This window comes from Rattus norvegicus, chromosome 11, assembly GCF_021556685.1.
Source record: "Rattus norvegicus strain SHRSP/BbbUtx chromosome 11, alternate assembly SHRSP_T2T, whole genome shotgun sequence".
NCBI lineage: Eukaryota > Metazoa > Chordata > Mammalia > Rodentia > Muridae > Rattus > Rattus norvegicus.
In genome coordinates this window covers 14,907,000-14,927,376 of record NC_141544.1, presented here as the reverse complement: position 1 = coordinate 14,927,376, position 20,377 = coordinate 14,907,000, and the positions used below count along the sequence as shown (strand labels likewise).

The following is a 20,377-nucleotide window of genomic DNA, read 5'->3' as shown; positions in this document are numbered from 1 at the left end:
TTAGATTTCATTCAAATTTCCTATTTTAAAAATAATAAGCTTTTTTGTGACAAATTTTCTCCAAAGGAGAGTTAACTGTTGGAAATTAAAAGTATGAAATTCACATTAACAGGTTATCAAAACTTGTAGTCATCCATCATGTTCATTCATGTTGCCCTTTTAAAAAGATATGTGTGTAAATAAGTAGGCTAAGAAAGAGTATAATATAATGAACGTGAGTGCTAATAAAACTGTGGTGTATGAATGTGCATCAGACTGTCGATGTCAATAGACCAGAAAGGAGAGATGGATGTTGATGTGTGAGCCCACACCCAGTATGCATCCTTACACACTTTTCATTTCCCTGACTTGTACTTAATGATTGAATCTCACATACAATGTACACACACACACACACACACATACACACACATACACACATACGTTCATATAGCACACATATGTACACATAGCGTACATACATGCATACATACATATTTCCACACATGCACCTATACACTTACACATATGTATACACATACACAAAACAGATACACATACAGACACACGTAAAAACATACACACATTCTCCATGGTGAAAGCACACTGAACATATTTTAATGTTACTGGCACCTCTCCTTCTTAATCTGATAGGACAACAGAAAGCACAGTAAAGTCACAAAAAATGCTAAGCTACCTTTGAGCCATACCACATTGTTATGGATTCTGTGTGGTAGCATTTACTTTAGGCATTCTTTTGGAGGGAGGAAGTAGTCTGAGAAGGAAACACTTGATCACTTTGTCAATGCGATGGTTTGAAGGCAGTTTAACTACTGAACAGAGAAATGTCCCAGTCTTGCCACCAAGCATCTTACCTCAACTCAAGTGACAAAGAATAGAGTTTCTGCAAGATTAGGAGTGCAGATCATTAGAGAATAAACAGTTGCTTTGACCTTGAACTGACAAATAGCCCCTGTCAGATGTGGATATTTTTAAGGGTAGGAAGTCATCTGTTTAGTCGGGTGGTTCTGGCCATTAGATAGTGTTTACAACTGGGAATTGGTGGTGTAGCCTGGTATGTAGCAGCTCATGTCTGAATATTAAAAGAGCACTATTTACTAACAGCTTTGTTTGATAATTTAAGGTTAATTCAAATTGAAATGAGCCTTTTAACCCTTAATTAGGTCCATGTTTCTTCTAAAAGTCAGCCACATTTGTCAATCTGAGACAGAACTCACTTTGTAGCTAGGACTGCCTCCTTTCTTTCAACAGTAGCCACCAAGGTTTTCTAAGTGCATTTGTTTTTCTTTCACTATGGTAACCTGATCCTCTCTGTGTATCAGTGGAGCTCAGTACCATCAATTATAAGCTGGAGGAAGAGTGTGCTATGTGCTTTGGGAAGGAAGCCAAATTTGTATCCCAAATCGCTTCTACACTGATTACTCACTATAACCTTTGTGCCTCAGTGCTTCCTTTTGCTTCATGATTTGCTGGAGCTGGCATGGTGTGATTTTTAAGACACCTTGGGCCCAAAATATTTAATTCCTATTTAGTAGTTGTTCTTTCACCTATAGAATTAGACATTCTGAATATGATTTGAATTCAACTACTACAGATTAAAATAATTTTGACCTCATGTTATTTTTATTCATATTTGTTGTGACCCCTGATTAATATTAGGCTCGGTTTTCTTCTTCTTCTTTTTTTTTTCCTTTTTTTCTTTATTAACTTGAGTATTTCTTATATACATTTTGAATGTTCCTTTTCCTGGTTTCCGGGCCAAATTCCCCTAACCACTCTACCTCCCCTTCTTTATGGGTGTTCCACTCCCCATCCTCCCTCCACTACTGGCCTCCCCCCAACAATCACGTTCACTGGGAGTTCAGTCTTAGCAGGACCAAGGGCTTCCCCTTCAACTGGTGCTCTTACTAGGCTATTCATTCCTACCTATGAGGTCAGAGTCCAGGGTCAGTCCATGTATAAACTTTGGGTAGTGGCTTAGTCCCTGGAAGCTCTGGCTGGTTGGCATTGTTGTTCATATGGGGTCTCCAGCCCCTTCAAGCTCTTCCAGTCCTTTCTCTAATTCCTTAATGGGGGTCCCGTTTTCAGTTCACTGGTTTGCTGCTGGCGTTCGCCTATGTATTTCCATTGGATGGTTTTGGCTCCTTTGTAAAAAATCAAGTGCCATAAGTGTGTGGATTCATTTCTGGGTCTTCAATTCTATTCCATTGGTCTATCTGTCTGTCTCTGTACCAATACCATGCAGTTTTTATCACTATTGCTCTGTAATACTGCTTGAGTTCAGGGATAGTGATTCCCCCTGAAGTCCTTTTATTGTTGAGGATAGTTTTAGCTATCCTGGGATTTCTGTTATTCCAGATGAATTTACAAACTGTTCCGTCTAACTCTTTGAAGAATTGGATTGGTATTTTGACAGAGATTGCATTGAATCTGTAGATTGCTTTTGGTAAAATGGCCATTTTTACTATATTAATCCTGCCAATCCATGAGCATGGGAAGATCTTTCCATCTTCTGAGGTCTTCTTCAATTTCTTTCTTCAGAGGTTTGAAGTTCTTATTGTACACATCTTTTACTTGCTTGGTTAAAGTCACACCGAGGTACTTTATATTATTTGGGACTATTATGAAGGGTGTTGTTTCCCTAATTTCTTTCTCGGCTTGTTTCTCTTTTGTGTAGAGGAAGGCTACTGATTTATTTGAATTAATTTTATTCCCAGCCACTTTGCTGAAGTTGTTTATCAGCTTTAGTACGTCTCTGGTGGAACTTTTGGGATCACTTAAATATACTATCATATCATCTGCAAATAGTGATATTTTGACTTCTTCTTTTCCAATCTGTATCCCCTTGACTTCCTTTTGTTGTCTGATTGCTCTGGATAGAACTTCAAGAACTATATTGAATAAGTAGGGAGAGAGTGGGCAGCCTTGTCTAGTCCCTGATTTTAGTGGGATTGCTTCAAGTTTCTCTCCATTTAGTTTAATGTTAGCAACTGTTTGCTGTATATGGCTTTTACTATGTTTAGGTATGGGCCTTGAATTCCTATTCTTTCCAGGACTTTTATTATGAAGGGGTGTTGAATTTTGTCGAATGCTTTCTCAGCATCTAATGAAATGATCATGTACTTTTGTTCTTTCAGTTTGTTTATATAATAGATCACATTGATGGTTTTCTGTATATTAAACCATCCCTGCATGCCTGGGATGAAGCCTCCTTGATCATGGTGAATGATTGTTTTGATGTGCTCTTGGATTCGGTTTGCCAGAATTTTATTGAGTATTTTTGCATCGATATTCATAAGGGAAATTGATCTGAAGTTCTCTTTCTTTGTTGGGTCTTTGTGTGGTTTAGGTATAAGAGTATTGTGGCTTCATAGAAGGAATTCGGTAGTGGTCCATCTGTTTCAATTTTGTGGAATAATTTGGATAGTATTGTTATGAGGTCTTCTATGAAGGTCTGATAGAATTCTGCACTGAACTCATCTGGACCTGGGCTCTTTTTGGTTGGGAGACCTTTAATGACTGCTTCTATTTCATTAGGAGTTTTGGGGTTTATCTGGTTTATCTGTTCCTGATTTAACTTCGGTACCTGGTACCTGTCTAGGAAATTGTCCATTTCCTGCAGATTTTCAAGTTTTGTTGAATATAGGCTTCTTTAGTAAGATCTGAAGATTTTTTTGAATTTTCTCTGATTCTGTAGTTATGTCTCCCTTTTCATTTCTGATTTTGTTAATTTGGCCACACTCTCTGAATCCTCTCGTTAGTCTGGCTAAGGGTTTATCGATCTTGTTGATTTTCTCAAAGAACCAACTTTTGGTTCTGTTGATTCTTTCTATGGTCCTTTTTGTTTCTACTTGGTTGATTTCAGCTCTGAGTTTGATTATTTCCTGCCTTCTACTCCTCTTGGGTGTATTTGCTTCTTTTTGTTCTAGAGCTTTTAGGTGTGCTGCCAATCTGGTGACATATGCTCTCTCCTGTTTCTTTCTGCAGTCACTCAGAGCTATAAGTTTTCCTCTTAGCACAGCTTTCATTGTTTCCCATAAGTTTGGGTATGTTGTACCTTCATCTTCATTAAATTCTAAAAAGTCTTTAATTTCTTTCTTGATTTCTTCCTTCACCAGGTTATTGTTCAATAGAGCATTGTTCAATTTCCACGTATATGTGGGTGTTCTTCCCTTATTGTTATTGAAAACCAGCTTTAACCCATGGTGGTCTGATAGGACACATAGGATTATTTCTACCTTTCTGTAACTGTTGAGGCCTGGTTTATGACCAATTATATGGTCAATTTTGGAGAAAGTACCATGAGGTGCTGAGAAGAATGTATATCCTTTTGCTTTAGGATAGAATGTTCTATAAATATGTTTTAAGTGCATTTGGTTCATGAATTCTCTTTGTCTACGTCTCTGTTTAATTTCTGTTTCCATGACCTGTCTATTGATGCAAGTGGGGTGTTGAAATCTCCTAATATTATTGTGTGAGGTGCAATGTGTGTTTTGAGCTTTAGTAAGGTTTCTTTTATATATGTAGGTGCCCTTGTATATGGAGCATAGATATTTAGGATTGAGCGTTCATCTTGGTGGATTTTTCCTTTGATGAATATGAAGTGTCCTTCCTTATCTTCTTTGATGACTTTTAGTTGAAAATCCATGTCATTCGATATTGGAATGGCTACTCCAGCTTGCTTCTTCTGACCATTTGCTTGGAAAGTTGTTTTCCAGCCTTTCACTCTGAGGTACTGTCTGTCTTTGTCTCTGAGGTGTGTTTTCTGTAGGCAGCAGAATGCAGGGTCCTCATTGTGTATCCAGTTTGTTAATCTATGTCGTTTTATTGTGGAGTTGAGACCATTGATGTGGAGAGATATTAAGGAATCGTGATTATTGCTTCCTGTTATATTCATATTTGGATGTTATGTTATGTTTGTGTGCTTTTCTTCCCTTTGTTTTGTTGCCAAATTAGTTTCTTGCTTTTTCTAGGGTGTAGCTTGCCTCCTTATGTTGGGCTTTACCATTTATTATGCTGTGTATCGCTGGATTTGTAGAAAGATATTGTGTAAATTTGGTTTTGTCATGGAATATCTTGGTTTCTCCATTTATGTTAATTGAGAGTTTTGCAGGATACAGTGATCTGGGCTGGCATTTGTGTTCTCTTAGGGTCTGTATGACATCTGTCCAGGATCTTCGGGATTTCATAGTTTCTGGCAAAAAGTCTGGTGTGATTCTGATAGGTCTGCCTTTATATGTTACTTGACTTTTTTCCCTTACTGCTTTTAATATTCTTTCTTTATTTTGTGCGTTTGGTGTTTTGACTATTATGTGACGGGAGGTGTTTCTTTTCTGGTCCAATCTATTTGGAGTTCTGTAGGCTTCTTGTATGCTTATGGGCATCTCTTTCTTTAGGTTAGGGAAGTTTTCTTCTATGATTTTTTTGAAGATAATTACTGGTCCTTTGAGCTGGGAGTCTTCACTCTCTTCTATACCTTTTTATCTTTAGGTTTGATCTTCTCATTGAATCCTGAATTTCCTTTATGTTTTGGACCAGTAGCTTTTTCCATTTTACATTATCTTTGACAGTTGTGTCAATGATTTCTATGGAATCTTCTGCTCCTGAGATTCCCTCTTCTATCTCTCATATTCTGTTGGTGATGCTTGTATCTACGGCCCCTTTTCTCTTCCTTTGGTTTTCTATATCCAGGGTTGTTTCCCTGTGTTCTTTCTTGTTTGCTTCTATTTCCATTTTTAATTCCTTCAACTGTTTGATTGTGTTTTCCTGGAATTCTTTCAGGGATTTTTGTGATTCCTCTCTATAGGCTTCTACTTGTTTATTTATGTTTTCCTGTGTTTCTCTAAGGGAGTTCTTCATGTCTTTCTTGAAGTCCTCCAACATCGTGATCAAATATGATTTTCAATCTAGATCTTGTTTTTCTGGTGTGTTTTCATGTTCAGTGTTTGCTTTGGTGGGAGAATTGGGCTCCAATGATGCCATGTAGTCTTGGTTTCTGTTGCTTGGGTTCCTGAGCTTGCCCCTCGCCATCAGATTATCTCTTGTGGTACTTTTTTCTGCTATTTCTGACAGTGGCTAGACTGTCCTATAGGCCTGTGTGTCAGGAGTGCTGTAGACTTGTTTTCCTGTTTTCTTTCAGCCAGTTATGGGAACAGAGTGTTCTGCTTTCAGGCGTGTAGTTTTTCCTGTCTACAGGTCTTCAGCTGTTCCTGTGGGCCTGTGTCCTGTGTTCAACAGGCAGGTCACTTGCAGCAGAAAAGTTGTTCTTACTTGTGGTCCCAAGGCTCAAGTTTACTCGTGGGGTGTTGCTTATGAGCTTTCTGTGAGGGCAGCATCCAGGAGGACTTGTGCTGCCTTTTTCGGGAGCCCCTGTGCACCAGGGTCCCAGATGGTGTTTGGTGTTTTCCTCTGGATTTAGAAATGTGGGCAGAGTGTAGTCTCTTCTGACTTCCCAGGCCTGTCTGCCCCTCTGATGGTTTAGCTCTCCCTCCCACGGGATTTGGGTGCAGAGAACTGTTGATCTGGTCCCTTCAGGTTCCGGCGGTTTCTGGGGCGCAGGGAACCTACATCTCTAGTGCCCCAATCTCTCAGTTTTCTTCATGTTTGCTTTCTGCTGCTGTGATAAGCATCATGAGCAAAAAGACCTTTGGGAAGAAAGAGGTGGATTTGTCCCACATGCCCTGAGCATTGTTTGTCATTTAGGGAAGCTAGGGCAGGAACATAAGCAAAATCAGAGGAGAGGCAGAAAACATGGAGAAAATTTGCTTACTAGCTGGCTTTCATGGCTAGTTTTAGCCTGATTTTTTATACAGCTTACGCCCATCTGCCAAAGATGTCACCATCCACAGTGGGCTGGGGTGTTCCACACTAATCAGCAATCAAGAAGATACAAACAAGTCTGATTCCTAGAAAATTCACTATGATATGCAGTAGCCTTCAGGGGGTGCCTCTCTCACATTTAATCAATGACTGTTAATTTAAACCAGTACTTCATCCTATTCATGTATCTGTTTAAAAATCAAAGATGAGAATTCATCTTCTTAACTAATTTTAAAATACCTCATGTAACAAGTCAAGAATATATGCTTGGGACCACATAACGGAGCAAATGAACAGAAAAAAAAAAGAAAGAAAAAGGAAGGATAAGAAGGTAGCGTTTAAAACATTCCCTGTCACTTAAGACATCTGAATCATTGTAGTTTCCCTTTGGTTGTATTAACATGCAGTTTAAATTAATGAATAGTTTTATCACCATTTGACCAAGAACATTTTACTACCAGATTACCTAAGGGAAGTTATAAATGAGAGGTCTATAATTAGGCAGCAGGTTTTAAATATGTTTGTATCTTCCTTGCATATGGATTTTGTTGCTAGACTGGTTCACAGTAAGCATTGAGTTTCTAGCTGAGATTTTTATTTTAAAACTGGACATTGAGTTGAACAGATAGCTCAGTGATTAAGAAGACTGCCAATGGTCCTGTGACCTGTTCTAGTATCCACATTGCTAGGCTCCCAATGGCCTCCTGCTCCTAGTGTCTGTCACCCACACAGAGGTGGCATAAGCACACACAGAAACACATATCGAGACATACACAGAAATTTAAAACCATTTCAGAAAAAAAATTGTTGCGATGTATAAATCTTTTAAAGGGATTTTATTGGTTTTGTGGGGTTTTTTTTGCTGTTGTTTTTTGTTTTTTGTTTTTGTATTTTGCATTTGCTGTCTCATATTGGCTTACAGGAATACAGGAAGGTTAGAGGAAGCTTGTCACCTTTAAAACAAAGACAGCTCAATCTAATAATTCTATTGATCTGGAGTGTTTGTCAGGAGAACAGTCATGAAGATACACATTTTCACATCCAATTTAGCTCTTTTTTAAAAAATTTATAATTTTACAGCCCAGTCACTGTCCTCCTCCTGTCTGCTGGCCCACAGTGCCTCAGCCCATTCCTCCCCCTCCCACCCTTACCCCAGTCTTCAAGAGGATGTCTGCACTCCCTCTCAGGTCTCCCTACTTCCTGGGGTCTCAAGTCTCTTGAGGGTTAGGCCTAGGTTCTCTCACTGAGGCCAGACCAGGCAGTCTCTGCTCTATATGTGAGGGAGATGTGGGGAAGGGGCTTGGACCAGATGGTATATGCTGCCTGGTTGGTGGCTCCATGTCTGAGAGGTCTCTGAGGTCTGGGTTAATTGAGACTGCTGGTCTTCTTATGGAGTTGCCCTCTGCCACAGCTTCTTCCTACCTTTTCCTAATTCAGCCACAGGGGTCTCCAGCTTCTGTTTATTGGTTGGGTGTAAGTATCTCTGTCTGTCTCAGTAAGCTGCTTGTTGGGCCTCTCAGAGGACAGCCATGCTGGGCTCCTGTAAGCACAACATACCATCAGTAATAGTGTCAGGCCTTCTACTCTTTACTTGAAAATGGTTTTACTTATCAAAGTGGTATCCTTTTAGTGTATGAAATATATTTTCATGGGACAAATAAATTGTTACAGCACCAAAAAAAGAGAAGCACATACATACACATTTTAATATAAAGTGTTCAATAACTCCATAAGAATATATTTTTGAATAAAGAATGTGGAATAGATAAATAAGTGCTTCAACAGAAATTAATTTCTGACAAGAGGAGAAGATGATTTATGGGTAGGATAAAGTAAGACTGCTATCACACACAAATACAATGCATGCACAACACACATATGTCTGTATGTGTATATGCAGAGATGACAGATGATAGTTAGATTATAGATAGATAAATAGATGGATAGATAGGTAGATACACCTTCCCTTTTACATTTATTGTTTTCTCCAAAACAATTATTTTATTACTGAAAATGGATTCTTAAATTTACTTTAAAATATATTCCTTCAGTAAACGAAACAGATAAATTATAATTGCATTCAATGAGAAAATCAAAATTTATTTTATATTTTATTTATTTTATACATACATGCCAATTTCATTATGTTACCTGTTTATTTTGTGTGTTTTATGCTTGCTTATTTCTTTTGAGGTAGTTCTTGATCTAGAACACAAGGTAATGTAGACTCCAGTCTTGGACTCCTAAAATCTACAGTTGAGAGGATGAACCACCAATTTTGTTTTCAGCATGATTTAAAACTGATAGTCTCTCTGATTTGCTAATTTCTAATACAGTTTTTCATTTCTCCATACCTGCATTAGATATAAAATACAAGAAAAAAATGTCTTTGAGGCAGACCTATAGACAAGAGCATTTCTTTCTGTAAAATAATTTATCTAAAAGTAAATGTAGAAAAAATACAATTAAAATGTAATTTAGTAGAGGGGCATAAAACATTGAAGGGGAGACAGTTATGAAAAAGAGGTAAAATAAAATTGAAAATTTGCAAAAAAATTAAGTTTAGAAAATATTTTTTCTAAATTAATATACATGATTTAATTTTCATGTGATATAATAGTACAATGGCTAATTTAGTTTTAATGATTTATTTTTGTAAAATTAGAGGCCAAAAAATAAGTTAGGTATGGTAACATTTCATTATTTGGAACCCAAAACAGTGCAGAAGAGGCAAGAATATTCTTGGGTATTTGTTTGTTTGTTCATTGGTTTGTTGGTTGGTTGATTGGTTAATTGGTTGGTTGGTTGGTTGGTTGGTTGGTTGGTTGGTTGGTTGGTTGGTTGAGAAAGAATCTCAAGCCCTGGCCTGCCTGGAACTCACAGAGAACTCATAGACCAGCCTGTGCAAGTGCTGAGATTAAAAGTTTATCCTACCAAGCCCTATAGGAGTCCTTTTGTTGTGATTAGAATTGGGGATATATTTATTACCTATCAGAAAAGTAGTTCATTGGTGAATATTTTCTAAACTGAATATTTTTGTAGTTAATTTTTATTATCATCTATTATACTTTAACTGTGATTGTACAAATTCTACTTAGTAATTTGAATCATGTTTGTAGCTTTTAGACTTATTGAATATAACTCTCTTTAAGTTGATAAGCTTATCAAATATAGATATCTCTGAGCGTTATCAGTAATATTGGTGTAGTGTGATGTAGCTAAGACATGGCTTCTTCATTTAGAAATATTCCATAGCATGTGAATCAGCATGAACAAAATGTGTTTGAATACTCAGCGAATACCTTTCTGTCAAATGTTGAAGCTGTAAAAGTCTAAAGCAAAAACATGAAGTCAAACTTACAAGCAAACAAAATAATAAACCACATCGTTGCCACTGCAACTTAATCTTTTTAAGTATTTTAATTAGTTTTTAATTAATTTTTAGAGCCATCTTGAAAATGAAAAGCCATCTTGGAAAGAATTCAACTGAAAGCAGGAGTGAAATACATTGTTTTGAAAGTGTTCATCATTTTCTTCTGAGGTGATAGGTGTGAGATATAAACAGAAGTTTCTATTTAGTGCTTTTTGGGGGGACAAGATTCATTTGTCTGTATCTCAGTACGACAACAAAATTAAAATGTATGTTGCAAAGTTGTCCTGGAATGGACTTTCTTATTAGAAACTAGAAAAGGACAAGACTAAGGAAATGATTTTTATTATTAACGTGATTCTAATGTTCTGGTCTGCATTTGAACTTTCCTTTTACTCCAAGAAAATCTTTTCTCTCTTTAAGTAAGAAAAAATTCAGCTTTTATGTGGAATTTTAGCCAAATGTATAGTGCACTGGATGCTGTAGAAGTTAAGATCTGTCTACCCAAGATAATTCTTTTCCCTTGAGTACAAATAGCATTTCATTCACAATATTAAGTTAATAGAAGAAAATAATTAAATCTGGTTATACTGCATACATTGCAATGTATGTGTGTAAAAATGCCACACACCATTCAATATCAAGGTAGCCTTGAATCTGAGATTCAAGAGATAAAGAATTTGGATATTAAATTCTTTCCATGAAAAAATGTCAAGGGAAATCTTGTTAAGAATTTTACAGTGATTTCACTTCCCATTGTCTTTTTGTATCTTTTTAATGAATCAAATAAAAAGAACATGTTAGACATCTTATCATATTAAATTAAAGTAATGGGGATACCATAGTTTGAAGTATCTTAATGGTAAGCTGAGATCAGTATTGAAAACAGTTTATGGGACTTATCAAACACATTATGCAGAGATCTGCATAAAGAGAGTGACTGAGTTTGCAAGGAACTTTTACCTATGAGCAAACCATATCCAACATAGTACAAATGAGAAAATTGCTCTCTGTTTCAGACATAATGAAATGTACTAATATCTTGTTGTTATGCCATTGTCCTAGAAGTTAAGAGTTATTATTAAGACAATAATGATGATGACGATAATCATAATAATAATAATAATTGATCATGCAATATCCTCTTAAAATATACAGCATAGTATCAAGTTTTCCTCTGTAGTTGCTTACAGTATTCAGAACCATGTTGTATCCAGCTAGAAAGTTAAACACATATCAACAGTGCAATTCAGTGGTAATGACAATGCAGATAGGACATATGCTGTGTCGTGTTTTAAAATGACGACATCATGACATAGTTTTATACTTTATGCTCACCACCAATTCTCCAATGCCAAGTAAAGCTGTGAATATACAAGTTGGAGAATTCACCATACTTTAATGCCAAAATAATCTAAATCTTGTGGCTTCACACTCCCTCCCCCGCCCCCTGGTTTATTTCCCTTGACATTTGGTGCAAATCAAATTCGAATGAATAAAAAGCAAAATCACATGGCCACGTGACTTGCTTCTGTAAAGCATGGGAGGAGACAAATTCATTTTACTCATAAGGAATCCATGCTTTTACACACAGCAATCTGTTGTACACATTTCAAGATACCAGCCAATTGCTAAAATTTTTAAAAGAGTCATTTTGCTTGCAGCTTGTCGGCCAGGCTTCTACAAGGCTTTGGATGGTGTTGCCAAGTGTACTAAGTGCCCACCACACAGCTCAACCCAAGAAGATGGTTCAATGAACTGCAGGTGTGAGAATAATTATTTCCGGGCAGAAAAAGACCCTCCATCCATGGCTTGTACCCGTGAGTAGTTCTGCTGCAATCCATGCCTCCATGATTGGTTTGGTTTGGTTTGGTTTGGTGTATCTTCCTATGGCTGTGATGTTTGTTTTGGAAGTGTGTGTGTGTGTGTGTGTGTGTGTGTGTGTGTGTGTGTGAGTGTGTGTGCGCGCGCACGCATGTACACTCTTGCTCATGCACATGTGTATGTATGTGCACTATGTGCAAGCTTGTCTGTGTGTGTGTGTGTGAATGCGTGCGTGTGCGTGTGTGTGCGTGCGTATGCGTGTGTGTGCGTGTGTGTGCGTGCGTGTCAAGTATTTGCCTACATCTTTCTGTCTTCCATACGCAATCTGAAAACTCTCTGCTTCCTCCTCCATGCTTGACTCATCACAAATGCAACACTCATCACACAGAATGAATTAGTTTTTAAAGCACTTCCTGCAATGTAACTTCTATTCAAAGAAAAAAATCTATACTGAGTTCAGAATCTCACAATGTATTTGCCAAGGCAGGAGAGGTTACAGACAGAGGATTTATGTTTGGAGATTTTTATTATCTTTTGCTATCTCTTGGTCATAGGTCATGGTAAATAAAAGGTGAGGGGACTGAGATTTATAAACATAAAACTGAAGTTTTCATAACTATTCACCTGGGTTTTGAATTTATAGTAAATTTCTTTGTTGGACTTGGTGAATAGATCCTTAATCATGGATAGAAACTCCCAGTTCATAGTGGGGGTTGCTCATCTTGAATCCGTGTGCCTATAATCTTACGGATCCTCTGAGGATGAATTAGAGTAGATAATAAAGAGAGGATGTTTTTTTACCTCTCCGATTCGTTTATAATTTTTCCATTTCCTTTGTAGTAGAAACCAGAAGTGATGCTCATTAATCTTTTTGGAACTACTTTGCAGGACCTCCATCCGCACCAAGAAATGTTATCTCTAACATAAATGAGACCTCGGTTATCCTGGACTGGAGCTGGCCCCTGGACACAGGAGGCCGGAAGGATATTACCTTCAACATCATATGTAAAAAATGTGGGTGGAATGTCAGGCAGTGCGAGCCATGCAGCCCCAACGTCCGCTTCCTCCCTCGTCAGCTTGGACTCACCAACACCACGGTGACAGTGACAGACCTCCTGGCACATACTAACTACACCTTTGAGATTGATGCCATTAATGGAGTGTCAGAGCTGAGCTCGCCACCGAGACAGTTTGCCGCCGTCAGCATCACAACTAATCAGGCTGGTGAGTACACGTTGGTGGCTGGACTTCAGCTGTCATGACCAACCAAGCCTTGTGTGGACAGACAAAAGAAGGATATTCTTCTCTAGTCTCTTGTTTAGATAATTGTGGTACTTGACTAATTCAGTTTAATTCTCTGGATCAGAATAGACCATAGTTGCTAGGTGATTTCAAAGCTACTTCAAATCTACAGTTATTTAGTTGGGATTCTGTGGCAGCAAGGAGCTCCTTGGCACACGCTTAAACTTGAAGAAACTAGCAGATATTTGATGTTTACAAAGGTTACATAGACAGTAGAAAACTATGTATATTTTTATATTGGTTAAATTGGATTCACATATAATTATTTATTTAATACTATAAAGAATTCCCCAAGTGTCAGAGGTTGTCTTTCTTTTTCTTGAAGAGGAGGGAAATTTAACTAAATACAAACACGCTAGCAAGTGAGCGTGTGTTCGTTTTTTCCTCTTTTGACCATGAGCGTCACATGAGTGGCTTCAAAACACTCCTGTCACATGTGATTCTCTTAACCTTACTTTTGGAGTATTTTACCAAAGCAATAAAAGCAAAACTGTAACATCTTTCCTGCCTGTCTGAACAAAGTTTTTTTCACTATAGTTAATGAATATCATCCCTAACTAAAACTGTACAAATTGTCTCCAGTATGACTACGCTGGATGGTAATATTCATACCAAAAAGCTCAAATATTAACAGTTATAATTTGGTATGTTAGACTAGGAATACAGCCAAAAAGATTAGTCCTCAAATGTGCTAAATTATTCCTAAGGTCCATATCGCAGGGGCACCTCTTCCCAGAGTTCATTTATCTAAAAGATATACCTCACTTTTGCTGTCTAGCCACCCACTCCCTTGAGGTATCCCTGACAGGACAATTAAATATTACTTCTTTCTGAGTATGTACTCAAACATGTACCTTTCTAATTCTTGGTCCCAGTTTTTGCTTTTTCTTAACTTTGCTTTTAATCTTTCATCTTGATGAAAACTTATCTTTAATGTTTTTTTCATAGTGATGTATGAACATCATGGGTGGGAAATGTGTGACTTTTCAATGACTTTATCAGCTGTCACTTTAATCTTTTTTAGTAAACTTGCTTTGTCCCTCATTTTCCTCAATCCCCATCCCACTAATGCTGGCTTTTACTTTACTGCAATTAATGGTATCTAGTATTTACAGCTAATCAAATTTATTTTAATAACTAACTTTTATTTAACTGTATATAAAAACATGAATAATATTCATGTCATATATTACATGACTGTTTTCTCCTATCCAGTGAATGGGGAAAGACTATAGCTTTAAATATGTGGCAAATGATTTACTCAAATTGACTATTCCTTTAGGCAGGAACATCAGTCTGTTCTCTAATAATCTCCTAAATCAAACAAAAATATTTGAAAACAAGCAAATGCTCCTTATGTCCTATTTTATCATTCCTCTCTGACTTTCTGGCTATACATTAATCAGAAAATTAATAGCTCTGAATTCACACAATGAGTGAGGAGAAGTAGAAGGGCATCCAGGAGAAGGCTAAGACCTTGCAAAGTAGATGAGATAGTGCTGGCTACCCCCACTGCCAGTTACAAATCACAGCATAAGGCAGAGGCCCAACAGACTTCAGCTGTGACTCTCCCTAAATCCATTCTCGTCCCTTTAAAGAGCAATCATAGATTTGCAGTGTATAATAGAAATGATAGATACTTTTCATGATGTTTATACCATTTTGTATGCCATGAGTAAAGAGATCTTCATTCTATTTCCAATTGCCAGGGTTAAGCATATACTTAACTTGTATGTACGCATATACTTGTATGTAAGCAGTACTGTCGCTATTGAGAACATCTCTTTGTTTCACTTTATCCTTAATCCTGTGGAGGTTAATAGACTGGTAGCCTTCTAAAAATAATCCCCCTGCCTACCTTTGGAAGGATGTGGTTGAGCTTTACCTCCTTCTGTTCTCTCTACCTTGGCTATAAAGGACAAAAGTGAACGTATCCCTTTTAATTTAGTTTAAGATTGAGTTTACTGATCCTTCTCGTGATAACATTGTAAAAGCTTCATGATAACCACCTGATATGGCACCTTTTAAATCATAGAGGATAACATGGTAAATTCTGATATTACTTCTCAGCTCTCAGTACTTTCACAAAGTCAGTAAGATTAAAAACAAATTAATAAACAAATAAATAAACAAACATGGGTCCAAAATAAACTTTGAATCCATTAAACATGTAGAGCAAGAATTACAGATTGCAAAACAAACACCTTAAACTTACAGCCTGAAATATTCCCACCTTTCGCTTTACTACCTCAAGTAGCGATTAGTGCTAGAAATGCATGTTCTGCTGCTGGAGCATCCAGCTGTTTAGTCCTGGTCTCCACTGATAGATCCATGGCTCTAAACATCTTATAGCAGATAACAAATTTAGATTAGAAGTGAGTCAGTCGGAGAATTTATAAAAGTTTGAGTTCTTTGTCTATTCACAGGCTACTGCTGGAAAAGATGCAGACACACTCCCAGCATGCCATCGTGCCTTCCAACTCTTTTCCTCCCCACTCAACTCTACTTCCACATCCTACTTAGCCTTCCGCTCAGTGTCATTTGCCATGAAGTGGGACAGTGAGCTGGATAGAGAGAGATATCTGTCATGACCAACTGCAGTAACCCTGGTCAGTACTGTGTAGTTCCAAGTGATTCTAAAAATATTCGGCACCAAAAAAACGCCCTCATCACCTCCAACATTCCAAGACTGGATCTCATCCCTTATGCCATCATTCTCCGATGACTTTCACCCTACTTCTTTTTGTTTGTTTATTTAATTGCTTATTATTTAAAATGATATTTGAAGTTAAAACATTTTTTAAAATATTCTGTTAATGAGATTTTAACATAATTACTTTGCTCCCTTCCCTTTTCTCATTCAAAACACTCCCACATCCTTTTTCATGCTATCTTTAAGTTAGGTGCCTCATTCTTCATTATTTGATCTTAAATATAACCATATCCTTTTCCACTTCTCTTTCCTACCCCTGACTCCTCCAGTGGCACCCCTCCCCACCTCCCTTTCAACTCATGGTCTCATCTCTTTTCTTTCTTATGTTACATAAACCTATATACATGCATAAAATATTAATACAGTTCTCCCAGTACACTTGCTGTTAGTTATATGGATATGATTTCAGGGATGGTTAATCGTTACTGGATAACCAATTGGAGCTTCATACTGCATGTGTTTATGCACACAGAAACATACTATCTAACTTAGGTTAATAAAATGACTCCTCTTAATTTTTTGTAACAAATTTAATGTCATTTCTCCCACCTCCTTTCCTCTTTTCCTGTAATTGTCCTTCCTCTCCATCACCACTTCCCCCTGCCATCTTTTATGTAACCAGTATCCTGCTATCCACTCTCTTTCTAGCTCGCTCTCTCCTGTGGGACCATTCTATTTCCTGTTCTTTCTCCTTTCTGACGTTTCTCCAGGATCTTCTCACATCTGAAGATTGGAGCTAGGAGCCAGAAATGAGAGAGAACATGAGGCCAATGTAATCTAAAGTAGTAGCACCTGGACTCACTAAATCCTATTCACTCTAAATTAATATTGTGTTAAATATTGAATCTCCTTCTAAGAAATCTTTTAACCTGAGTTCTTCTGTTTTCTTTATTGGTTTTGTTATGCTTTTGGTTTGTGTGTCTCAAGTTTTCTTTTTCTTAGATAAATAACTCAAGGACAACGTGAGTCATGGTAATCTGCAAGTAGAATAACATGAGTTTGCTGTTGCTTTTACGAATTTTTCTTTATGGTCTCATTCTACATTTAGGTTAACTTTTAAATTCCAAGTTTTTAGTTGATGGCAGCCCCTGTCCAATTCCTCTTCTCAACACTGGGACCCCATCTGACTTCCACATGTGAAGGCCCTGTGAAAGGTGCCACGTTGTGGGTCCATGAGTATGTCAGTCCTGTTATGTTTGGAACATATTGTTTCCAGGGTGTGATCCAGCCCTTCCTGCCTTTCTGCCTCTTTGCCTCTTATTCTTTAAATATATATATTTAAAAATATATATTTAAGTATATGTATATATATACTTAAAATATATTCTCTCTCTGTCTCTGTGTGTGTGTCTCTCTTTGTCTCTCTCTGTCTCTCTCTCTCTACACACACACACACACACACACACACACACACACACAAGCATATTTCTAAATATATAAATTCAACCCGCTAAGACTGCATTCTGCTACTTGTATATTTATTTTCAGTAATGAACATTGACTATTGGATAACCAACTGGAACCTCTCAGCGTTTCTTAATCAGCAGTAAGCCTTTGTGTCCAGTTAAGGGTCCTGAGCTTTCCCCCACTCAGGTATTCCTATTCTTGTTCTTGTTCGGCTCTTGTTTGAGCAGGCATAGTGAATCCTGATAGGTGTAACTCTTGATATTACAAGAAGATACAATCTCAAAGAAAACTCCCCAACCCTCCTGGTTCCTACAATTTTTCTACCACGTCTTCTGCAATACTATTTGAGCATAGGGTGCTAGGATTATTTTGTAGATTTATATGTTTTGATGTTCCTTGGAGGCACACTTTACTATTTTTTTCTGATTTTACTTTAACTCTTCTTCACCTATAACTACATATCCAAGCTTATCATTTGCCTGGAATAAATTGATCTTTAGTTTATTTCTTTAATTAAGCATTGCAAGTATGAATGTCTATATAGAATATATAGAATTTGTGTAAACATGATCTTTGCCCATATGTAATAAATGTTAAAAAGTGAGATAATAGTATAAATCATGACCATTCTCATTTGACTAGATTTTTTACAAATGAGTTTTCAACACAGATTTCCTCTGTTTTTTCCTGTCTTTCATTACTTAGGAAAATAAATTATATGTAATTGCTATTTTACTCCTCATTTTCAAGACAAATTTTTTGAATGGTATGCTTGGGACTTCAATATGACCAAGACATTAATTATATTCTCAACCACAGCCATCAATTTGGTCAACTGTACTACTAGTATTCCTGGGGCATTAAAAAAGGTTGACTGTATTTTCATATTTTATCTATAATAGGGTTTTATCCACTATATACCCACCCATGGATATAGCTCAGTGAGTTCCTGTTTATAGTGAGTTCTATTCCTGTACCAAAAGCTACAACAAAACAAGTAAAAGTACTGATGAGTGAGTAAACATAACTATAAATTCAAATCACAGATGAACATAAAAGAGGTTAATTTTTATTTATGAATTCTAAATGATTGGTGCAACTATAGACATTTCATAGCTTTCATTTTATAATGTACATGTAAAGCAGAGAGAAGAATAACATGTTTATTTATGTTTTCTGCTGATGCACCATTAAGTTATCTACAAAGGGATAGCACCTTAAAGATGGCTTCACGTATTGAAAGCAATGCCACTACCAGCTTCCATAAAGCGACTTCTTCCATCCATTTAATTTAATAATGAAAGCAAAAGCCTTTTTTGGAATAACATGAAATAGTCTTTTCCCTCCTAGTCAGAACTCACTACCAGATAAAAGAATAAAACTAAAAACCCAAAGACAATTTCTTCTTTCTTGTTTAATTTTGTTATCCCAGGACTATCATAACTTTGCTACTAATGAATTTTAATGTTTGAACAGGTTTTGTGGCAAATGTGTTGAAAATGACTTTACTTGAATTTATTTTAACTGATACTTAAATTTTTATCAATTATGGGACATCATGTAGGTGACTTTGGGATCTTTCTGTCACAGAGTTTTGCAACCTGCCATTTCACTGAATGAAATAGCATCATTTGTTATTATACAAAGAATCAAAGAGTTACTAAATATTAATAAACATTCTATAATTTTAAAATATACCTACTAGAAAAATAGTGGCTAAACTTACTGCTCTGTCTCTCATTCGTTTGTTTGCATTCTATTTATCTAACATTTTTTCGCTTGGGTTATGGCCTCAGACATAATCATGACAGAAAAACACTTCCTGTCAAAAACAGCTAGACAGGCCTTCTTATTTCAAAAGAAGCAAAATTCCAAAATGAATATGGTAAAAGTTCTTAGCCCAGTCTTCTGGGAACTGAGCGCTCTACATCGTTGCAGTACTTACAGAACTGTGTTTACTGTTCAGTTACACTTGAGGGCATTCTGTTAGACAATAGAATACTCTATAGAAAAAATCATTTCATAGTCCATAAAGTGAACCAGAAAGCTGACATGTAATGAAATTATCTTACCAACATATTCATGCTCTACTATATCACAAGGCATGCTACCCTGTTTTTCTTTGTAAGACTGAAATGAAGAAAGATAGGAAATAGAAGAAAGAGATAAAAGAAGTCCTAACAACTTAAATGCTATGTTTAAGTCTCTCATGGTACAAATTTCAGAGTGCATTTGACTTGTGTAGTTCTGCTCTTCCGTTTAAATTGGGTTAGATAACTAAGAAAGTTGAGATTTTCTTCATGCAGTAATGTATCCCATTGTACCAGAACCATTCATATCAATTATTACATGAATGATGTCTTTCAGCTAACATCCACTGGAATGCAGAAATCTTTCATAGATACAAGAAATATACAAGCTAAATAAAAATAAATTCACAAATATTTAGTTGTGAGAATTATTAAAATATTATTTAAATTTAAAGACATGACCATGTAGACTATGAGCAGGGGTAGCATATGGGAGCTTGCTAAATTAAATAGTATTTGAGGTATTCATCTCTAATGCTTCCTACTATAAATGCGGACCATACATGTGCCTGGTGATATGTGGGCACTCTTTACTAAGGCTTCTGCTTAAGTATATTTCCAGGGTAGAAAATAATAATGATCTTCCTAGAAGAGGAAATTATGGCCTTTGGGTGCTAACTACTTCATAACTGAATGCTACCAAGACTGCAAAATTTTTATTACAAGTAATTTTTTTTTACATTTTTGTCTCAAACCATACCAGAGGTGGCATGTTTAAATATGCTGTGCCTTAGTAATATCACTGTACATTTAAGCATAGACAATAATGTCACTCTATGTTAAAAATTGAGAAATGTGTATTTTAGGGAACAAAGTTTATGCAAGCGATGTCCTACACTGGTGGGGCGATGA

General features: G+C 36.7%; 1 protein-coding gene across 3 annotated transcripts in view; it reads left to right on the top strand.

Annotated features, from left to right (window-relative positions):
* Nucleotides 1-20,377, top strand: part of Epha3 (Eph receptor A3) — a 335,491-nt gene that overhangs the window by 210,592 nt on the left and 104,522 nt on the right. For all 3 annotated transcript variants that reach the window (XM_087575967.1, XM_087575968.1, NM_031564.2), the window contains exons 4-5: nt 11,854-12,009; nt 12,902-13,237. In XM_087575967.1, the coding sequence (XP_087432093.1) occupies nt 11,854-12,009; nt 12,902-13,237 (492 nt within the window). The remainder of the gene's footprint in view (nt 1-11,853; nt 12,010-12,901; nt 13,238-20,377) is intronic.